General features: G+C 45.3%; 1 protein-coding gene across 2 annotated transcripts in view; it reads left to right on the plus strand.

The window, feature by feature from the left end:
* CPNE7 (copine 7) overlaps positions 1 to 18,881 on the plus strand; it is a 123,868-nt gene extending 104,987 nt beyond the window's left edge. For both annotated transcript variants that reach the window (XM_075325957.1, XM_075325958.1), the window contains 4 exons: positions 12,185 to 12,236; positions 14,597 to 14,730; positions 14,811 to 15,047; positions 16,202 to 18,881. In XM_075325957.1, coding sequence (XP_075182072.1) covers positions 12,185 to 12,236; positions 14,597 to 14,730; positions 14,811 to 15,047; positions 16,202 to 16,339 — 561 coding nt within the window. In that variant the 3' untranslated portion in view covers positions 16,340 to 18,881. The remainder of the gene's footprint in view (positions 1 to 12,184; positions 12,237 to 14,596; positions 14,731 to 14,810; positions 15,048 to 16,201) is intronic.
* The last annotated feature ends 4,259 nt before the right edge of the window (positions 18,882 to 23,140 follow it).

The raw sequence follows: 23,140 nt of genomic DNA on the forward strand, positions 1-23,140 counted from the left end.
TATTATAGTAGTTATATTCTTGTACATAGGGGCAGTATTATAGTAGTTAAATTCTTCTATATAGGAGCAGTAGTATAGTAGTTATATTCTTGTACATAGGGGCAGTATTATAGCAGTTATATTCTTGTACATAGGGAGCAGTATTATAGTAGTTATATTCTTGTACATAGAGGACAGTATTATAGTAGTTATATTCTTGTACATAGGGGCAGTATTATAGTAGTTATATTCTTGTACATAGGGGCAGTATTATAGTAGTTATATTCTTGTACATAGAGGCAGTATTATAGTAGTTATATTCTTGTACATAGGAGCAGTATTATAGTAGTTATATTCTTGTACAAAGGGGCAGTATTATAGTAGTTATATTCTTATATATAGGGGCAGTATTATACTAGTTATATTCTTATACATAGGGGCAGTATTATAGTAGTTATATTCTTGTACATAGGAGCAGTATTATAGTAGTTATATTCTTGTACATATGAGCAGTATTATAGTAGTTATATTCTTGTACATAGGAGCAGTATTATAGTAGTTATATTCTTGTACATAGGGGCAGTATTATAGTAGTTATATTCTTGTACATAGGAGCAGTATTATAGTAGTTATATTCTTGTACATAGGGGCAGTATTATAGTAGTTATATTCTTGTACATAGGGGCAGTATTATAGTAGTTATATTCTTGTATATAGGAGCAGTATTATAGTAGTTATATTCTTGTACATAGGAGCAGTATTATAGTAGTTATATTCTTGTACATAGGGGCAGTATTATAGTAGTTATATTCTTGTACATAGGGGCAGTATTATAGTAGTTATATTCTTGTACATAGGGGCAGTATTATAGTAGTTATATTCTTGTATATAGGAGCAGTATTATAGTAGTTATATTCTTGTACATAGGGGCAGTATTATAGTAGTTATATTCTTGTATATAGGAGCAGTATTATAGTAGTTATATTCTTGTACATAGGAGCAGTATTATAGTAGTTATATTCTTGTACACAGGGGCAGTATTATAGTATTTATACTATGTTGGTGCTGGTTTTAATACAGTTTTTCTTTCTATAAAACCTTTTATGGAAAGTTTAATTCTAAATAGATGATAACATTTTACGCAGTATATTTGTGGCAGGAATTAATGCCGGACTCTCCCCTCTGTATTCCTCCTGTACATTTCCTTAATAACTATATGCTACACATCGCCTGTAGACACTGTCAGGTCTGGTTCAGTGGTTGCTGGCAATATTCATTATTTTTCGCTTAATATAAAAATAAAGAATTTTGCCGGAGGGTAGAAAATCACAAGACATGATCCGTACAGAAACAAAATATGGTCTACATCCAAGCACCATCCTTAAAGGCATCGCCTGCGACGTTTTTGACTACTTTTCATTCGTTGCCCACCCTGTGCATTAATTTGGCATAAATAGGGCGACCGATGAACCCAAATTTTTGCACAATACCCAATAGGGTCTATAAGGGAAATAAGTCTACAATAATACCAGAGCGCCTAAATAATACTGCCATGTACTATATTATTAATACCGCCATACACTGCACAGTGCATAGGTTTAATTTTTTTAATCTAAGCCATAATTATACTAGACATTTAGGCTTCTATATAACCAAGGAGAAGGTATGTAAAGCATCCATAGGGAAGACTGAAGTGTCAGCTCTGCTACTCATCCTGCGCTGCCACTAATCCTGCGCCTTGCCCCCCCCCCCCGTCTTGTCCCCTGCAGTTATCCGCCGTCCTTGATCCATTTTCTCTATGTAATGCCGCTTCCCTTTGTCGTCTCACAATCTGCTGCTATTATGTTATTTTCTATTCCTCCGATGCTGCTTTCAGCGTTACTCGCGTTTCTCTTTTAGTGTTGGAATTTTTTTATGTATATTTTTTTTTACTTTGAAAGTGAGTGGAGGCTGAATATAAAGCATTACTCATTATCGGATGATGAATCGCGTACACAGAGCTTATTGTTCACTTTTAATTACTACAAACTATGAATATATGGAATATTTTTAGTGTTTAGGTGTTCATCAGAAACATGGTCTGAATATGAGATGTGAAATGTCTCATTTGATATCCTTGTCGTGGCCATCGACACATCATGTTGTGGCCATCGAAACACCATCTGGGTAATAAGAGTCTAGTCCAACCATCTGGTTTGTCCAACTGAGCATTAAAGGCCTTCTTCTACCATCTAGAACAGTAAGGTTATGGCCACCAACCCAAGTTGGCAATAAGGGTCTAGTCGAACCATCTGGTCTTTCCAAATGAGCATTAAAGGACTTCTTCTACCATCTAGAACAGTAAGGTTATGGCCACCCATCCATCATCTAGTCTGTCCAAATGAGCATTAAAGGACTTCTTCTACCATCTAGAACAATAAGGTCATGGACGCTCACCCATCGGGGCAATAAGGGTCTAGTCCAACCATCTGGTCTCTCCAAATGACCAATAAAGGACTTCTTCTACCATCTAGAACAGTAAAGTTATGGCCGCCCACCCATCGGGGCAAGAAGGGTCTAGTTCAACCATCTGATCTGTCCAACTGAGCATTAAAGGACTTCTACCATCTAGAGCAGTAAGATTATGGTTGCCCACCCATCTGGGCAATAAGGGTCTAGTACAACCATCTGGTCTCTCCAAATGAGCAATAAAGGACTTCTTCTACCATCTAGAACAGTAAGGTTAAGGCCACCCACCCATCGGGGCAAGAAGTGTCTAGTTCAACCATCTGGTCTTTCCAAATGAGCAATAATGGACTTCTTCTACCATCTAGAACAGTAAGGTTAGGGCCGCCCACCCATCTGGGCAATAAGGGTCTAGTCCAACCATCTGGTCTTTTCAACTGAGCATTAAAGGACTTCTTCTACCATCTAGAACAGTAAGGTTATGGCCACCCACCCAAGTCGGCAATAAGGGTCTAGTCGAACCATCTGGTCTGTCCAAATAAGCATTAAAGGACTTCTTCTACAATCTAGAACAGTAAAGCCTGCTTTACACACTTCAATAGATCTTTCAATCCGTCGTCGGGGTCAAGTTGTAAGTGACGCACATCCGGCATCGTTCGTGATGTATTTGTGTGTGAAACCTACATGCGATCGATATTGAACGAAAATACGGTGATCGCATACACGTCGTTTATTCCTCATACATTGGACGTTTAGTAGTACGAAACTAGTGAATTGTAACGTGTGACATCCCTCATACGATTTTGGTGTCTGATGCTGTGTGCGCAGGTGTGCGCTCTGCACCGCAGCTTAAAAAAGGTCTGCTTCAGAGCGCAGCTGAAAAGCTGCGTTCTGAAGCGCCTCACAATGTCTGTCATGCACTAATCTCTGTCAGTCCGTCACTATCTCTGTCCCTCTCTCTCTGTCCATGTCAGTCTATCCCCCTCTCTCATATACTCACCGATCCCCGATCCCCGGCTCTGCACGGCATTCACACTGCTGAGGCGGCTTTTACTGTTTTGAAAAAGCCGGCCGCCCATTAAACAATCTCGTATTCCCTGCTTTCCCCGCCCACCGGCGCCTATGATTGGTTACAGTGAGACACGCCCCCACGCTGAGTGACAGGTGTCACACTGCACCCAATCACAGCAGCCGGTGGGCGTGTCTATACTGTGTAGTGAAATAAATAATTAAATAATTAAAAAAAACGGCGTGCGGTCCCCCCCAATTTTAATACCAGCCAGATAAAGCCATACGGCTGAAGGCTGGTATTCTCAGGATGGGGAGCTCCACGTTATGGGGAGCCCCCCACCCTAACAATATCAGTCAGCAGCCGCCCAGAATTGCCGCATACATTATATGCGACAGTTCTGGGACTGTACCCGGCTCTTCCCGATTTGCCCTGGTGCGTTGGCAAATCGGGGTAATAAGGAGTTATTGGCAGCCCATAGCTGCCAATAAGTCCTAGATTAATCATGTCAGGCGTCTCCCCGAGATACCTTCCATGATTAATCTGTAAATTACAGTAAATAAAACACACACACCCGAAAAAATCCTTTATTGGAAATAAAAAACACACACACATATACCCTGGTTCACCACTTTAATCAGCCCCAAAAAGCCCTCCTTGTCCGGCGTACTCCAGCATGCTCCAGCGTCGCATCCAGCGCTGCTACATGGAGGTGACCGGAGCTGCAGCAGACACAGCCGCTCCGGTCACCTCCACACAGCAAATGAAGACAGCCGCGCGATCAGCTGCTGTCACTGAGGTTACCCGCTGTCACTGGATCCAGCGGTGGCCGCGGGTAACCTCAGTGACAGATCAGCTGATCGCGCTACTCACCTCAGTTGCTGACTGGAGCTGACCGGAGCAGCGGTGAGTAGCGCGATCAGCTGATCTGTCACTGAGGTTACCCGCGGCCACCGCTGGATCCAGTGACAGCGGGTAACCTCAGTGACAGCTCAGCTGATCGCCGGCTGTCTTCATTAGCTGCGTGGAGGTGACCGGAGCGGCTGTGTCTGCTGCAGCTCCGGTCACCTCCATGCAGCAGAGCTGGATGCGACGCTGGAGCATGCTGGAGTACGCCGGACAAGGAGGGCTTTTTGGGGCTGATTAAAGTGGTGAACCAGGGTATATGTGTGTGTTTTTTATTTCCAATAAAGGATTTTTTCGGGTGTGTGTGTTTATTTACTGTAATTTACAGATTAATCATGGAGGGTGTCTCATAGACGCCTGACATGATTAATCTAGGACTTATTGGCAGCTATGGGCTGCCAATAACTCCTTATTACCCCGATTTGCCAACGGCACCAGGGCAAATCGGGAAGAGCCGGGTACAGTCCCAGAACTGTCGCATATAATGTATGCGGCAATTCTGGGCGGCTGTTGGCTGATATTGTTAGGGTGGGGGGCTCCCCATAACGTGGAGCTCCCCATCCTGAGAATACCAGCCTTCAGCCGTATGGCTTTATCTGGCTGGTATTAAAATTGGGGGGAACCGCACGCCGTTTTTTTTAATTATTTAATTATTTATTTCACTGCACAGTATAGACACGCCCACCGGCTGCTGTGATTGGGTGCAGAGTGACACCTGTCACTCAGCGTGGGGGCGTGTCTCACTGTAACCAATCATAGGCGCCGGTGGGCGGGGAAAGCAGGGAATACGAGATTGTTTAATGGGCGGCCGGCTTTTTCAAAACAGTAAAAGCCGCCTCAGCAGTGTGAACGCCGTGCAGCGCCGGGGATCGGGGATCGGTGAGTATATGAGAGAGGGCTGCTCAATTCACTTACTCAGGAGATTAGCGGTCACCGGTGAGTCTTCACTGGTGACCGCTAATCGGGACGCGACACAGACAGAGCCGCAGCATGACAATGAAGTCGGGTGAAGTTCACCCGAGTTCATTCTGACAGTGCGGCTCTGTCTGTGTCTGCTGTCATCTGCCATTCACCGCTGCTACATGGCTGTCTGTGTCTGCTGTCAGCGGCCATGTAGCAGAGCTGAATGGCAGATGACATAGTAAAAACGCATCCCTACACATTACACACGCTTGGCAAGACAATAAATAAAAAAAAAAGGGTGCCCAATGCATACGTCACAGAACACATGATCTAAAGGATCGCACACAATATTGATCAATTTAACATAGACTACTAACGAACGTGTGACAGCAAATGAACGACCTACGTGCAATCTCATTCAATCGCATATGCGACCTGGGCGTGTCACATCGCATACGAGATCGCATACCTAATTGTAAGGTGTAAAGCTGGCTTTAGATTATGGTCGCTCACCCATCTGGGCAATAAGGGTCTAGTCCAACCATCTAGTCTCTCCAAATAAGAAATAAAGGACTTCTTTTACCATCTAGAACAGGAAGGTTATGGCCACCCACCCATTGGGGCAAGAAGGGTCTAGTTCAACCATCTGGTCTATCGAAATGAGGAATAAAGGACTTCTTCTAGCATCTAGAACAGGAAGGTTATGGCCACCCACCCATCAGGACAAGAAGGGTCTAGTTCATCCATCTGGTCTATCCAAATGAGCAATAAAGGACTTCTAGCATCTAGAACAGCAAGGTTATGGCCACTCACCCATCGGGGCAAGAAGGTCTAGTTCAACCATCTGGTCTCTCCAAATGAGCATTAAAGAACTTCTTCTACCATCTAAAACTGAAAGGTTATGGCTGAACACCCATCGGGGCAAAAAGGGTCTATTCCAACCATCTGGTCTGTCCAGATGAGCAATAAAGGACTTCTTCTACCATCTAGAGCAGTAAGGTTATGGCTGTCCACCCATAATCTGGTCTGCCCAACTGAGCATTAAAGGACTTTGTCTACAATCTAGACCAGTAAAGTTTTGGCCACCTACCGATCTGGGCAATAAGGCTCTCATGAAACCATTTGGTCAGTAAATGTCCTACCCATCCATCTCAGAATGTGGAGAGGTGTAGTAAATTTACAGTAGACAGTGATCCTGGTTCATAATTTATCAGCCAATGCGTTTCAGACCATGGAACTTCTCCTTCATCAGGACAAAAATCATATTAGGGTATAATGTGATTTTGTCCTGATGAAGGAGAAGTTCCATTCTCTGAAACGCCTTGACCAATAACTCACAAACCAGGATCACTGTCTACTGTCCATTTTCTATGGCAGTGCGGATTAGCCCCTACTCTCCACATTCTTATTCTTCCATCCATGTGGCGCTGTACATGTTTTTATATTGGTTGTGACTAGAGATGAGCGTACCCGTGGAAGTTCGGTTTGGCGGGTTCAGACGGACTTTAGATAAAGTTCAGTTTAGGACTTGACCTAAACCCCAATGGAAGTCACTAATTGGGCAGTTCAGGTCCCCACCCACATGCAGCCAGCCATAAACAGATCACTTCCGGGGGCTGATGAGTGGCATTTTTCCAAACTTTTTTGGGTGCACACTACATCCGATCACACTGTTGTTACTCCCAGTGCAAGCTGATCAAACACTGCAAGCGGCTCGCACTGGGCTGAGGACTGAGGGGGCAGGGGTAACCATTATTACCCATGTGGGCAACCATTCTATACCGATGGGTGGAGAAGACTCTGGTTTGCCGACCTAGGCAATCATGGTTATCCATGTCCTTTTAGCCAGAAAATGTAATTTTCACTCTTTTGGGTAGTAAGGGTCTGATCCGTCCATCTGGGCAATAAGGGTCAGATGCACCCATGTAAGATGTAAGGGTTTAGTTCTACCCACCAGGGCAATAAGGGTCTTATGAATCCATTTAGGCAATAATGGTCTTATCCACACATCAGGGCAATAAGGGTTTTCTGTATCCATTTGGTCCATCCATGTGGGCAGTATGGGTCTATGCACCCATATGGGCAATAAGGATTTGACTCCTCCACCTGGACTGTGTTTGCTTCTTCAATTTAGGCACTGGTGGTCTGGTCCCGCTAACTGGGCAGTAAGGTTCTGAACCAACCTTCTGGGTCTAATCTAATGCACCCATTTGGTCAACAAAGGTCTTAACCTCAAATCTATGCCATAAGGGTCTGGTTCACCTATTTTGGCACTAAAAGTTAGATTTACCTATCTGATCTGCCTATCTATGCAGTGCGGTTCTGGTCCATTCATAAATGGGCCGTAGGGCACATTAGAGAAGACCAGATGGCACTCACTAGGTGTCATGGGTGTGCCCCGATCTAGGGATACCTATGGTGAGTCTGCAACCAGAAGGTCACAACGCCTTATTATGTGCAGGTCTGCATCTTATGGTTAATTGTATCTGCTATAGGGGTTAAGGACGCTTTCCTATCTGGCTATCCTTTGGATCCTTAATCTCAGGTGCAGCTCTTTGTGATCACTCCTCTTCACTATAAATAGTCACATGTCTTACCATCTGATGCCGGTTATAGGTTCTCATTCTATTGCTGATCATTTTGGAAGGAGCCTATCTCTGAAAGAAGCTGTGGAGTTGTGACAGCTCCAGCTGTGGTGTTTAGCTGTATTGGAGGAGTTTAGAGTGTTTTCCTTTTTGTGTTTATTTCTTTCTGTCTGTGACTCCCTTCCCTTGTGTTGTATTATTGCAGTGGTGAGACTAGTGCTCTCGCCGGCCTTCTCACTAGCCAGGATGAGTTCAGGGCAAGCGAGTTGCTTGGAGTGTTTTCCTTTTTGTATTTAGTTTCCCCGTCTTTCTTGCTTCTCCTGTGTTGTATTATTGCACTTGTGAGACTAGTGCTCTCGCCGGCCTTCTCACTAGCCAGGATGAGTTCAGGGCAAGCGAGTTGCTTGGAGTGTTTTCCTTTTTGTATTTAGTTTCCCCGTCTTTCTTGCTTCTCCTGTGTTGTATAATTGCAATGATGAGACTAATGCTCTCGCCGGCCTTCTCACTAGCCAGGATGAGTTCAGGGCAAGCGAGTTGCTTGGAGTGTTTTCATGTTGTGTCTAGTTTCCCCATCTGTCTTGCTTCTCCTCCGTTGTATAATTGCAATGGTGAGACTATTGCTCTCGCCGGCCTTCTCACTAGCCAGGATGAGTTCAGGGCAAGCGAGTTGCTTGGAGTGTTTTCCTTTTGTATTTAGTTTCCCCGTCTGTCTTGCTTCTCCTGTGTTGTATAATTGCAATGGTGAGACTAGTGCTCTCGCCGGCCTTCTCACTAGCCAGGGCGAGTTTAGGGCAAGCGAGGGCCTAGGCACATAATCGACGACAAGGGGAAGGACTTGTATAGGGATGCTAGGAAGTGTAGAGATCAGCCTCAGGAGAGTTTAGGAGGTGACACCACTCCCCTCTCCCTAGCACCAGGGACCTCCATTGAATCATGTTACCAGGGTACCCTGTGGGTTACATTACTCGCCGAGGGTTCCCTTATACTTGGCAAAACCATCTATATGGGTTACATACAGAAATAATGCATTCATACATATTTTATAGCTCCGTGTATGTTTTAGGCTGCACTTATAGGGTTTGACCTAGATATCGCAGGACCCAAGATGCGAAAAAAGGAACAGACGGGAATCTGATTTCTCAAACTCTGCAAAGAGATTTTATTAAAGACCCTATTAGTGATAATATATAATACTCACACCCTTGTTCTGTATATACCGCCATACTTTGGGAATATTTGCGCATCAGTTATGCGGATGAGAAATATTGTCTGCTCAATAACAAAATTTAATATCAAACCAGCGATTTTCTACAGAATAGATATTATTTATATATCGTTTCCCCACAAAGGACAATCGGGTAACAATGTCTACAAGTTACAAGTTAGAATTATGCTGTCGGAGCGAATGTCACCCAGTCTTATATCATATCATTCACCAGACAAGAAATCTGCCGCTAATGAGATGTAAATCGCAGGTAATTACCGACACTTAGGGCCGTGAGATTCTCAAAGTGACAAGACCGAGAATTCAATTGAAGTCTTGGGAACAATAGATGTGAAGCCGTGTCACTAAGAAATGAGAATCTGAGCCGAGAAAATCACAGAACATCTCGAGCTAAAGAGGAACAGATGAACGAGCCCCCCGATACCAGATGGTCCCGATAGAAGGAGCCGGATTTCTCATGTCTGTAAAGTGAGATGCACTGAACGGACAAAAGTTTTGGGACGCACGTCTTTAATCATTGAATTAAGTATATTCATCCGATTCCATTGATACCAGTGTATAACATCAAGCACCGAGCCATGCAATCTACATTTAGGCTGCAGTGCACTTTAAAGAACTAAGAAAGTAGAAAATTCCAGCTCACCACATTTTAAAGAATGCAATGTGTACAGCCGTACATCACCAAGCACAATGCTGAGCCGTACATCACCAAGCACAATGCCGAGCCGTACATCACCAAGCACAATGCCGAGCCATACATCACCAAGCACAATGCCGAGCCATACATTACCAAGCACAATGCCCAGCCATACATCACCAAGCACAATGCTGAGCCATACATCACCAAGCACAATGCCGAGCCATACATCACCAGGCACAATGCCGAGCCGTACATCACCAAGCACAATGCCGAGCCATACATCACCAAGCACAATGCCGAGCCATATATCACTAAGCACAATGCCGAGCCGTACGTCACCAGGCACAATGCCGAGCCGTACATCACCAAGCACAATGCCGAGCCATACATCACCAGGCACAATGCCGAGCCGTACATCACCAAGCACAATGCCGAGCCGTACATCACCAAGCACAATGCCGAGCCGTACGTCACCAGGCACAATGCTGAGCCGTACATCACCAAGCACAATGCCGAGCCGTACATCACCAAGCACAATGCCGAGCCGTACATCACCAAGCACAATACTGAGCCGTACATCACTAAGCATAATAAAGAGCCGTTCATCACCAAGCACAATGCCGAGCCGTACATCACCAAGCACAGTACCATGCCGTACATCACCAAGCACAATAAAGAGCCGTACATCACCAAGCACAATGCTGAGCCATACATCACCAAGCACAATACTGAGCCGTACATCACCAAGCACAATGCCAAGCCGTACATACTGAGCCGCTCATCACCAAGCACTGTGCTGAGCCGTACATCACCAAGCAGAATGCTGAGCCGTACATTACTAAGCTGGATGTGGCGTTTGTGGAAGTTTTCAGCATAAGAGTCAAAAACATGAGCTGGCATATAATTGGGGCAACCGAGATAAGGGGGCCCACCTTCATACAATTGGTAAGGTAAGGGGGCCCACTTCCATACAATTGGTAAGGATGCCCATTTCCACACAATTGGTAAGGAGGCCCACTTTCATACAATTGGTAAAGAGGCCCATTTCCACACAATTGGTAAGGAGGCCCACTTTCATACAATTGGTAAGGAGGCCCATTTCCACACAATTGGTAAGAAGGCCCACTTTCATACAATTGGTAAGAAGGCCCACTTCCATACAATTGGTAAGGATGCCCATTTCCACACAATTGGTAAGGAGGCCCACTTTCATACAATTGGTAAGGAGGCCCACTTCCATACAATTGGTAAGGGGGCTCACTTCCTTGAAATTGGTAAGGGGGCCAACTTCCATACAATTGGTAAAGAGGCGCACTTCCATACAATTGGTAAGGAGGCCCACTTCCATACAATTGATAAAGGGGCCCACTTCCATACAATTCGTAAGGAGGCCCAAGCCCACTTCCATACAATTGGTAAGGGGGCCCACTGCCAAACAATTCGTAAGGAGGCCCAAGCCCACTTCCATACAATTGTTAAGGAGGCCCACTTCCTTACAGTTGGTAAGGACGCCCACTTCCTTACAGTTGGTAAGGAGGCCCAAGCCCACTTCCTTACAGTTGGTAAGGAGGCCCACTTGCACACAATTGGTAAGGAGGCCTACTTCCATACAATTAGTAAGGGGGCCCACTTCCATACAATTGATTAGAAGGCCCACTTCCATATACAGTTGGTAAGGGGGCCCACTTCCATACAATTAGTAAGGAGGCCCACTTGCACACAATTGGTAAGGAGGCCTACTTCCATACAATTGGTAAGGGGGCCCACTTCCATACAATTAGTAAGGAGGCCCACTTCCATACAATTGGTAAGGGGGCCCACTTCCATACAATTAGTAAGGGGGCCCACTTCCATACAATTAGTAAGGAGGCCCAATTCCACCTTCAAAGCAGGTGGGATTGTGCATTGTTATAAACTCTTGGACTGCAAGGGGCCCATATATTATTTTGGCACAGGGTCTATCTTCTGTCTGTGTCAAAAACTACCTTGATGAAACCAGCCTAGGAGAATGTCCCCCATCTTGCATGTTCCTCTGAGTATTTGGGTGCTTTCTCGCGCCCTCCTAGATCCGCCATCCTGTCCTGCTCTCATTCTGTCACTCCCCTCATCCCTCCGATATATCAGTGTCACATCCTGACCTCGTGTACTTGGCAACTTCACCAGCAAATTTTCGACATTATCTTCTCGCGGCTCACAAGCTGTTTGTCGTTCTCTTCCGCCGTTAACTCTGTGATGCTTTCTGCGAGAATCAACGTCTGTACGTGAAAAGAAGGCAGCGATCATCTGCAGATCAGATCCCATGGGGAGCGTGAGGTCCTGAGTACTTGGAAGGATTAGGGAAGGGGCGCCACATACACTCATTAAATTCCATGAAGGACACTGGTAGATGGACAAGACATGGGAGAACCTTCTACGTGATTGTTCCCAGCCAATGACGAATGTCCTCACAACATCTTTTGATCTCTGTTCTCATGACGTCTGTTCCTTTACAGGTTTCGCATGATTTCGCTATCAATTTTAACCCTGATGATGATGAATGTGAAGGTAAGGGACATGAAAATTTGTCACAAGTGATCCAATGCCACCATTCTAGCCATGCATCATTAGTTCATTTACAATTTTGCAAAATTAATGATTCAAATACTAATCCATGACCTCTTGAAAAGATTTTGGGAAGGCTTTATATTATGTGTACTTGGTAAATAACATAAAATAAGGTCTTACTTAAACTACTACAGCTGACCCGCCCAATTCTTGTACAGACTAGAAGTCCCCACTGCACAGTCCATAAAGGTCCCTGCGCAGACTGAAACAACCCTCTGTGTGTGACTCTATATAATATATAGGAATAGATCCCTCTGTGTGTAATGACTCTATATAATATATAGGAATAGATCCCTCTGTGTGTAATGACTCTATAGAATATATAGGAATAGATCCCTCTGTGTGTAATGACTCTATATAATGTATAGGAATAGATCCCTCTGTGTGTAATGACTCTATATAATATATAGGAATAGATACGTCTGTGTGTAATGACTCTATAATATATAGAAATAGATCCCTCTGTGTGTAATGACTCTATAAAATATGTAGGAATAGATCCCTCTGTGTGTAATGACTGTATATAATATATGTGTTTCCCTTTTTGTATTGAATTACTGAAATAAATTAGCTTTTTGATGATATTCTAATTTATTGAGATACACTTGTATTATGGGTAATGTCATGTTGACTTTCAGGACTATGAGAAAGAGTTGTAATGTCCCTGGTGGCATATTTATATCTGGATTCAGATAGGAATAGACTTATCCTTGAAAGACAAACAACCGCAAGGTCTATAAAAAATCCTTAAATAGCCTATTCCTGAGCCTCTAAGTAATAGAACTTCAGATCTGACTGGTTTCTTTGTAACCTATGATAACACTTAACTATCACGCACAGGGGCATGGATTGTTGTCATAGGGGTACACTTTGAAAAGTTCTATTTTTACAAAGGGCTTCGTTGTCCACTAGTCTGGGCTGATGCACACATCATATGGAGAATAGCCAGCTATGGGCCCATTTTGTGCCTCCACCTGTCTAGCACTGGCCTTAGGATGATTGGTGTCTTCCAGCTATGGGTCCATTCTGTGCCTCCACCTATCCAGCACTGGCCTTAGGTTGATTTGTGTCTTCCAGCTATGGGCCCATTCTGTACCTCCACCTGTCCAGCACTGGACTTGGGTTCATTGGTGTCTTTCAGCTCTGGTCCCATTCTGTACCTCTACCTGTCCAGCACTGGACTTGGGTTCATTGGTGTCTTCCAGCTCTGGTCCCATTCTGTACCTCCAACTGACCAGCACTGGAATTTCCACCTGTCCAGCACTGGCCTTAGGTTGATTGGTGTCTTCCAGCTATGGGCATATTCTGTGCCTCCACCTGTCCAGCTCTGGCCTTAGGTTGATTGGTGTCTTCCAGCTATGGATCCATTCTGTACCTCCACCTGTCCAGCACTGGCCTTAGGTTGATTGGTGTCTTCCAGCTATGGGTTCATTCTGTGCCTCCACCTATCCAGCTCTGGCCTTAGGTTGATTGGTGTCTTCCAGCTATGGGTTCATTCTGTGCCTCCACCTATCCAGCTCTGGCCTTAGGTTGATTGGTGTCTTCCAGCTATGGGCATATTCTGTACCTCCACCTGTCCAGCTCTGGCCTTAGGTTGATTGGTGTCTTCCAGCTATGGGCATATCTGTGCCTCCACCTGTCCAGCTCTGGCCTTAGGTTGATTGGTGTCTTCCAGCTATGGGCATATTCTGTGCCTCCACCTCTTCCAGCACTAGCCTTGGGTTCATTGATGTCTTCCAGTTATGGGCCCATTCTGTGCCTCCACCTCTTCCAGCACTGGCCTTGGTTTCATTGGTGTCTTCCAGTTATGGGCCCATTCTGTGCCTCCACCTCTTCCAGCACTGGCCTTGGTTTCATTGGTGTCTTCCAGTTTTGGGCCCATTCTGTACCTCCACCTGTCCAGCACTAGCCTTGGGTTCATTGATGTCTTCCAGTTATGGGCCCATTCTGTAACTCCACCTCTCCAGCACTGGATTTAGGTTGATTGGTGTCCATTATTGGTGGGTTCCCATGTAGTACCCAAATAATACAATTTTACAGCACTCAAATAACATTTCCATAGGTCACCACTGCCAGATTATCGCCTAAACCACATTTTCCAATAGTTTTCATTAGTTTTTGGCACAATATGTGGGTTTGCTCGGGTGCGTTAGCCATCTGGGTGAATTGTGACCACTTTCGGTAATCACATGTGATACACCCCTAGGATCTGCCCGGCATGTGCCTCATAACCTTATTGTTTGACATGCATTTTTCATAATGATAAATTTATTAATAATTTTTTATCCCATTATCTATAGGTATTCAAGGCATAGTGGAATCATACCAGAGTTGCCTCCCCAAAATCCAGCTGTATGGCCCAACAAACGTTGCACCAATCATATCCCGGGTGGCACGGTTGGCAGCGGACGAGGAGAGGACTAAGGAGGCCTCGGTGGGTTATAAGTCCTAAATTGTGTGGAACTGATAAGTGAATCCCCTGTGCCATCACCGCTCATCTGTCTCTTGTTTCAGAAATACTATATTCTGCTCATCCTCACTGATGGAGTGGTAACCGATATGGCAGATACTAGAGAGGCTATCGTGCGGGCGTCCTACTTGCCTATGTCCATCATTATCGTGGGTGTTGGAAATGCAGACTTCACTGACATGCAGATTCTTGATGGAGATGATGGGATCCTGAGGGCACCCAAAGGGGAGCCAGTTCTCCGAGATATTGTCCAATTTGTGCCATTCAGAGAATTCAAAAATGTGAGTTTCTCCTATTCTGTAGGATCATTTACACCTTCATCCAATGTCCTTGTTGTCTTCTTTGATGTAGGCATTTGTTTCTGGAGCTCCACTGGAATGCTAGTGATGATTCCCCCTATGATCACATTGGACCTGTTGCCCGTCTGTAACACTTGCCGCCAGAGGTGGTACTGCAGCGAGCACCCCAGGACAACCCCGGGCTTACCCTTTAGTGGTAGGGGCTTGACTAAACACCCACCGCGAGGCAGACGCTAGGTGCTACTCCCAGGGCAGTGACCGGGACTGTGGCAGTTGACCCCCAGGGCAAGGGGAGATACAGAAGTAGACAATTTGAGACTGGTGGCATGGCCGGGGTGGACAGGCACAGTCTCAGGTATAGCAAAGACTCCCTGGGTAGTTGAGGCTGGAGGCATGGCCGGTTTGGACAGGCACAGTCTCTGGTATAGCAAGGACTACCGGGGTAGCTGAGGCAATAGGCCCAGCTGAGGTGGACAGGCACAGTCTCTGTTAAGGCAAGGATCAATGGGGTAGCTGAGGCTGGAGGCACAGTCAGGTTAGACAGATACAGTCTCTGGTATAGCAGAGGCCACCGGGGTAGCTGAGGCTGGGGGCACAGCCAGGTTAGACAGGCACAGTCTCTGGTATAGCAAGAACTACCAGGGTAGCTGAGGCTGAAGGCCCAGCCGGGTTGGACAAGCACAGTATCTGGTATAGCAAGGACTACCACTACCGGGCTAGCTGTGTCTGGAGGCCCAGCCAGGTTGGACAAGAACAGTCTCTGGTATAGCAAGGACTACCAGGGTAGCTAAGGCTGGAGGCTCGGCCAGGTTGGACAGGTACACTCCCGGAGGACCTGTGCACAAGTCCAGGGAGGAGGAAGCAGGGAGCGCACACGTTGAGGAGTGCGAAGATGCCGGGACACATGGTGAGAGACGGCCACAGCGGTGAGTCAGCACGCATCCCTGTGGAGGGGAGAGCGGGGAGCGCAGGGTCAAGGTTGTCAGTGTCATGGTAAGGGGTAATTTTTACATTGACTCAGCACCAATCTGCTATCCATAGTCATCTCCATCATTCCCTGTGTTATTGTAACTAAAACAAAAAAAACTGCCAGGAAATGGTAGCAAAAAATGCCATTTGTTTCTTGTGTATTTTAGGCTTCACCGGCTGCCTTGGCAAAATGTGTCCTGGCTGAAGTGCCGAAACAAGTAGTAGAGTACTACAGCTACAAAGTGTTTCCTCCACGCTGCCCAAAAGTGGATTCCCCAGACTCTGCTCTGAATTCTCCTGAATGAGCCCAGTCCCTTGTTTTCGTAACCAACGTCCCCTCATCCTTCTTTGAAAAGACCATAAAGCTTATATCGCCCAACTTTCCAGCCATTGTCCAATACCAGCCGATGGACCAGCCGGACCGTCAACCATCCAGAAGTCCTCTTTACTTCAGTTCTTGATGGAGTCACCATAGTTTTCCACTTTTTCAACCAGTGCAGGACAATTATTAGTATGGACACAATGCATTGATTGACGTATCTACTGGAGGAACTCGCATCTACCGTCAGATCCTGATTATATTTTGCCAGTGGTCGGCCATTCTCATCATATCTAGTGAAGCTCTGAATGTAAAATACGTTTTAAGGACTAGTGGGAACAGTTCATCATTCTCGGGCTTATAGTCTCTTCACACATTGTATATTTCCATATGTTGTGGTTGTAAGGTCATTCTGTAATGTTTGGTTTTGTGATTGGATCCTCTATTATCCAGAACATATTCTATAGGGACAGAAGTATTGTGTCCCCTCCAGACAGCTCCATGTGGCCGGTCATTTTCTTCCTACCAAACTCCCCCAAACATGTTTTTATGGACCTTGTGTACTAGACAGATTAATAGGGAGCAGAAAAGGGTGTTCCCAAAAAGTTAGAAGCTACAATTGTCCACAATGTCGTCTGCTAAACTATTAATATTTCCCTTAACTGCGGGTAATGTTCTGGAATCACCAAACCCAGACTCGTCCATCAGACGCAGATAGAGCAGTTTGATCAGTCATTGCACAGAAAACATCTCCTCCAGAGTCTAAAACATCTCCTCCAGAGTCTAGTGGTCCTCACTCCTTCCGACGCTCGGCATTGTGCTTGGTGATGTACGGCTCAGCATTGTGCTTGGTGATGTACAGCTCGGCATTGTGCTTGGTGATGTACGGCTCGGCATTGTGCTTGGTGATGTGCGGTTCGGCATTGTGCTTGGTGATGTACAGCTCGGCATTGTGCTTGGTCATGCACGGCTCGGCATTGTGCTTGGTGATGTATGGCTCGGCATTGTGCTTGGGGATGTACGGCTCGGCATTGTGCTTGGGGATGTATGGCTCGGCATTGTGCGTGGTGATTCACTGCTCGGCATTGTGTTTGCTAATAAATGGCTCGGCATTGTGCTTGGTGATGTACAGCTCGGCATTGTGCTTGGTCATGTACGGCTCGGCATTGTGCTTGGTGATGTATGGCTCGGCATTGTGCTTGGGGATGTACGGCTCGGCATTGTGCTTGGGGATGTATGGCTCGGCATTGTGCTTGGTGATTCACTGCTCGGCATTGTGCTTGCTAATATATGGCTCGGCATTGTGCTTGGTGATGTATGGCTCGGCATTGTGCTTGGTAATGTATGGCTCGGCATTGTGCTTGGGGATGTATGGCTCGGCATTGTGCTTGGTGATTCACTGCTCGGCATTGTGCTTGCTAATATATGGCTCGGCATTGTGCTTGGTGATGTACGGCTCGGCATTGTGCTTGGTGATGTACGGCTCGGCATTGTGCTTGGTGATGTACGGCTGCAGATGCTCGGCCATGAAGCTCCCGGCGGGTGCAATGCTTGTGCTGATGTTACTGGAGGAGGTCTGGACTCTGCAGTTATGGGGTCAACAAAGCGGTGGTGACATTTCTGTCCTCTTCTCCTCAGCACTCGGCCCCTGCTCTGTAACGTTAAGGGGTCCCCACTTTGTGGCTGAGTTGCTGCTTTTCCTTCCACTTCTCAGTAATATCAGTCACAGGTGATGGGGAAGATTTAGGAGGAAGAAATGTCATGAATGGACGTGTTACCCCGGTGGCTCCTATTACAGGATGCGCTCCTTACCACCAGCCATTCTGTCAGGTTAATAAAGGCAGAGAGCATGGCGAGGGGACGGATGTTACACACCACGGGCAAGGGGCTGATTATAACACACCAAGGGAGAGGGGCCGGATGTTATACACTGGGGGGTGAAGGGCCGGATGTTATACACTGGAGGCGAGGGGCCGGATGTTATACACCGGGGACGAGGGGCTGGATGTTATACACTGAGGGGTGAGGGGCTGGATGTTATACACCGGGGAGGCAAGGGCCGGATTTTATACACTGGGGGCGTGGGGCTGGATATGATACACCACATGCGAGATGTTATACACCGAGGGAGAGGCCAAATCTTATTCACCAGTGGCGAGGGGCCGGATATAACACACCAAGGGCAAGGGGCCAGATGTGATACACTGGGGGAGAGAGGCCGGTTGTGATACACCGGGAGCAAGGGGCCGAATCTTATACACTGGGGGGTGAGGGGACAGATGTTATAAACTGGGTTTGAGGCATCGGATGTTATACACTGGGGGCGACGGGTCAGATTTTAAACATCGGGGATAATTGGGTGGGATGTTATACACTGGGGTGAGGAGTCAGATGTTATACACCGGGGATAATTGGGTAGGATGTTATACACTGGGGGTGAGGAGCTGGATGTTATACACTGGGGGTGAGGAGCTGGATGTTTTACACTGGGGGAGACGAGCCGGATGTTATACATTGGGGGGTGAGGAGCCGGATGTTATACATTGGGGGGTGGGGGCCGGATGTTATACACTGGGTGTGAGAGGCAGGATGTTATACACTGGGGGTGAGGGGCTGGATGTTATACACCGGGGATAATAGGGTCGGATGTTATACACCGGGGCCGAGGGGTCGGAGGTTACACGCTGGGGGGGGGGCAATGCGACTAAATGGAGACCCGGAATTCAATAATTAAGACTTATGTCCAATACTTCTGTCTATATAGTGTATGTCATTACTGTTCCATCACTTTACTGGATTTGAGGTCAAGCAGTGACTGTTCTCGCTAAATGGTGTTTTTCTTTGGTGGTGAGGCTTTTCTGAGGCACAAATCACAGTGGGATTCTGTTCATCCGGCAAATTTCAATTTTCTTCTTTCCTTCTTATCGGGACAGATCTGATGTAGCCGGCGTATTCCTTTTGAAACCGCAAGTCTTTTATAAGTTCCAGTTAACACTTCATTAGGGCTTCTTTTTTGCTATCGGTGGAGTCCGGGATTGAAGGCCTCGTGGAAATCTGAGTTATCAGCCACATACTTGCTCATTAAAATTATCTACAAAGGGGTCTCTTGGGGTCTCGGCGGCGTGCATGAGCACACAAGTCTGTGTGACTTTACTTTTGATATCTGGAAGATTAACACATCTAATAGCAAAGTCAGAGAAGGAACTGGGGAATCGCGAGGATCTCTGAAGCCATTTGCCGAAGACTCCTCAAGAACATGATGTGAGGTCTGCGAGTGACGAGGAGGCCTCGCTCTGCGCTCCTCACCCACCTTCAGCCTTGACATTTCCGAGGGTCGATGTTAATGACGAGTGAATCTTACTTAACGTTTGGCCAAATCATTTCATTTCCGGTAAATCTGATGGTAACGAGCGAGGAATATCCTATCTACAGAGTGGAACACGTTGTAAAAATGACTTTATAACATTCAGTCCCCTGTTTTATAATGAACCCAACAGAAGATTTGACGTTGCTTTATAATCTGCTGTAAAATCTAAAAATATCTAAAGGCAAGACATGAAAGATCCGAAAGTTATAGCCCAATATATGTGTATTAATGGACATACAGTTAGGTCCAGAAATCTTTGGACAGTGACACAATTTTGGCGAGTTGGGCTCTGCATGCCACCACATTGGATTTGAAATGAAATCTCTACAACAGAATTCAAGTGCAGATTGTAACGTTTAATTTGAAGGTTTGAACAAAAATATCTGATAGAAATTGTAGGAATTGTACACATTTCTTTACAAACACTCCACATTTTAGGAGGTCAAAAGTAATTGGACAAATAAACCAAATCCAAACAAAATATTTTTATTTTCAATATTTTGTTGCGAATCCTTTGGAGGCAATCACTGCCTTAAGTCTGGAACCCATGGACATCACCAAACGCTGGGTTTCCTCCTTCTTAATGCTTTGCCAGGCCTTTACAGCCGCAGCCTTCAGGTCTTGCTTGTTTGTGGGTCTTTCCGTCTTAAGTCTGGATTTGAGCAAGTGAAATGCATGCTCAATTGGGTTAAGATCTGGTGATTGACTTGGCCATTGCAGAATGTTCCACTTTTTAGCACTCATGAACTCCTGGGTAGCTTTGGCTGTATGCTTGGGGTCATTGTCCATCTGTACTATGAAGCGCCGTCCGATCAACTTTGCGGCATTTGGCTGAATATGGGCTGAAAGTATATCCCGGTACACTTCAGAATTCATCCGGCTACTCTTGTCTGCTGTTATGTCATCAATAAACACAAGTGACCCAGTGCCATTGAAAGCCATGCATGCCCATGCCATCACGTTGCCTCCACCATGTTTTACAGAGGATGTGGTGTGCCTTGGATCATGTGCCGTTCCCTTTCTTCTCCAAACTTTTTTCTTCCCATCATTCTGGTACAGGTTGATCTTGGTCTCATCTGTCCATAGAATACTTTTCCAGAACTGAGCTGGCTTCATGAGGGGTTTTTCAGCAAATTTAACTCTGGCCTGTCTATTTTTGGAATTGATGAATGGTTTGCATCTAGATGTGAACCCTTTGTATTTACTTTCATGGAGTCTTTTCTTTACTGTTGACTTAGAGACAGATACACCTACTTCACTGAGAGTGTTCTGGACTTCAGTTGATGTTGTGAACGGGTTCTTCTTCACCAAAGAAAGTATGCGGCGATCATCCACCACTGTTGTCATCCGTGGACGCCCAGGCCTTTTTGACTTCCCAAGCTCACCAGTCAATTCCTTTTTTCTCAGAATGTACCTGACTGTTGATTTTGCTACTCCAAGCATGTCTGCTATCTCTCTGATGGATTTTTTCTTTTTTTTTCAGCCTCAGGATGTTCTGCTTCACCTCAATTGAGAGTTCCTTAGACCGCATGTTGTCTGGTCACAGCAACAGCTTCCAAATGCAAAACCACACACCTGTAATCAACCCCAGACCTTTTAACTACTTCATTGATTACAGGTTAACGAGGGAGACGCCTTCAGAGTTAATTGCAGCCCTTAGAGTCCCTTGTCCAATTACTTTTGGTCCCTTGAAAAAGAGGAGGCTATGCATTACAGAGCTATGATTCCTAAACCCTTTCTCCGATTTGGATGTGAAAACTCTCATATTGCAGCTGGGAGTGTGCACTTTCTGCCCATATTATATATATAATTGTATTTCTGAACATGTTTTTGTAAACAGCTAAAATAACAAAACTTGTGTCACTGTCCAAATATTTCTGGCCCTGACTGTATATGTCTACAGAAATATCTATGTAACCTTTAATTTATATACAAGGCAATTAAAGGGCAATTAAAGGGTTAATCCCATCTCCAAGATCCTAGTAAGTATAATAATAATATTAGCAAATAGCTCCAATCAGAAATGTAGTATAGTTTTCCTGATAGAGCAATGTCTCTTACCTCATGTGCAGGGCATTTCAGGACCTTAGGTATTCATGGTAGTGAAAGTTAGTCGGTTTCATAGAAATGTAGTACAGTTCTCCTGATACAGCAATGTCTGTAACCTCATGTGTAGGGCATTGCAGGACCTTAGGTATCCATGGTTACTTCCACTCATAAAGGGAAAGTTAGTTTCACAGAAATGTAATACAGTTCTCCTGATACAGAAATGTCTCTTACCTCATGTCCAGGGCATTGCAGTACCTTATGTATTCATGGTTATGTCTACTCATATAGTGAAAGTTAAATAGTTTCACAGAAATGTAGTATAGTTCTGATGCAGCAATGTCTCTTACCTCATGTGCAGGGCATTGCAGGACCTTAGGTATCCATAGGTATTTCCCCTCATAGTGGATTTTAGTTTGTCAGTTTCATAGAAATGTAGTACAGTTCTCCTGACACAGAAATGTCTCTTACCTCATCTGCAGGGCATTGCCGGACCATAGGTATCCATGGTTATATCCACTCATATAGTGAAAGTTAGTCAGTTAGTTTCATAGAAGTGTAGTACAGTTCCCCTGAAACAGCAATGTCTCTTACCTCATGTGCAGGGCATTGCAGGAGCTTACGTATCCATGGTTACGTTCACTGATAGTGAAAGTTGGTTAGTTTCTTGTGGTTATAACCATGGATACCTAAGCTGCAATGCCCTGAACTTAAAGTAAAATATATGGCTAATCATACCTAAGGTCCTGCAATGCCCTGTACATGAGGTAAGAGACATTGCTGTATCAGGAGAACTATACTACATTTCTAATTAAAGGTATTTGCTAATATTATTATTATTACACCTACTACATAATGGGATAGGACCTTCCCCTTTAAGGTAGCAGGACTGTCTCTGGCGCTGACTCTTAATACTCATACATATTTTATGTTTTCAATGCATGTACAATGGTCAGATCTCCTGCTCGTGTTGTAGCTGTTAGAAAGGCCCCAATGTACACCGCTATACTACATGTTGGCGCTTTTGTGAGGTCTGCATGCTTCTCGTATTTCTATCCTGGAAGGAAAATGCCCCCAATAAATTCTCTGTTCTACTCTCTTTTACTATTTATATTTTTTGTTGTTGTTTGTATTGTTCTCTAGTTTTGCTGCTTGTAATGGGTTAATATAATTATTTTAAATGGAATGGTCAATAAATGGGTCTTCTGTTTTCGGCAAACCCCCTCTTACTGCCTTACTCCCCCTCCCCAGGTCCAGCTGTGAGTCTCTCACTGTTATGGTCTGCAGCGATGACGTCACAGCAGAGCAGCCAATCAGTGAGCTCTGATCACATTTTGTTGTGTACTTGGGGTGGAGCCACCGAGCTCACTGATT

This window comes from Anomaloglossus baeobatrachus, chromosome 10 (genome assembly GCF_048569485.1).
Source record: "Anomaloglossus baeobatrachus isolate aAnoBae1 chromosome 10, aAnoBae1.hap1, whole genome shotgun sequence".
Lineage (NCBI taxonomy): Eukaryota > Metazoa > Chordata > Amphibia > Anura > Aromobatidae > Anomaloglossus > Anomaloglossus baeobatrachus.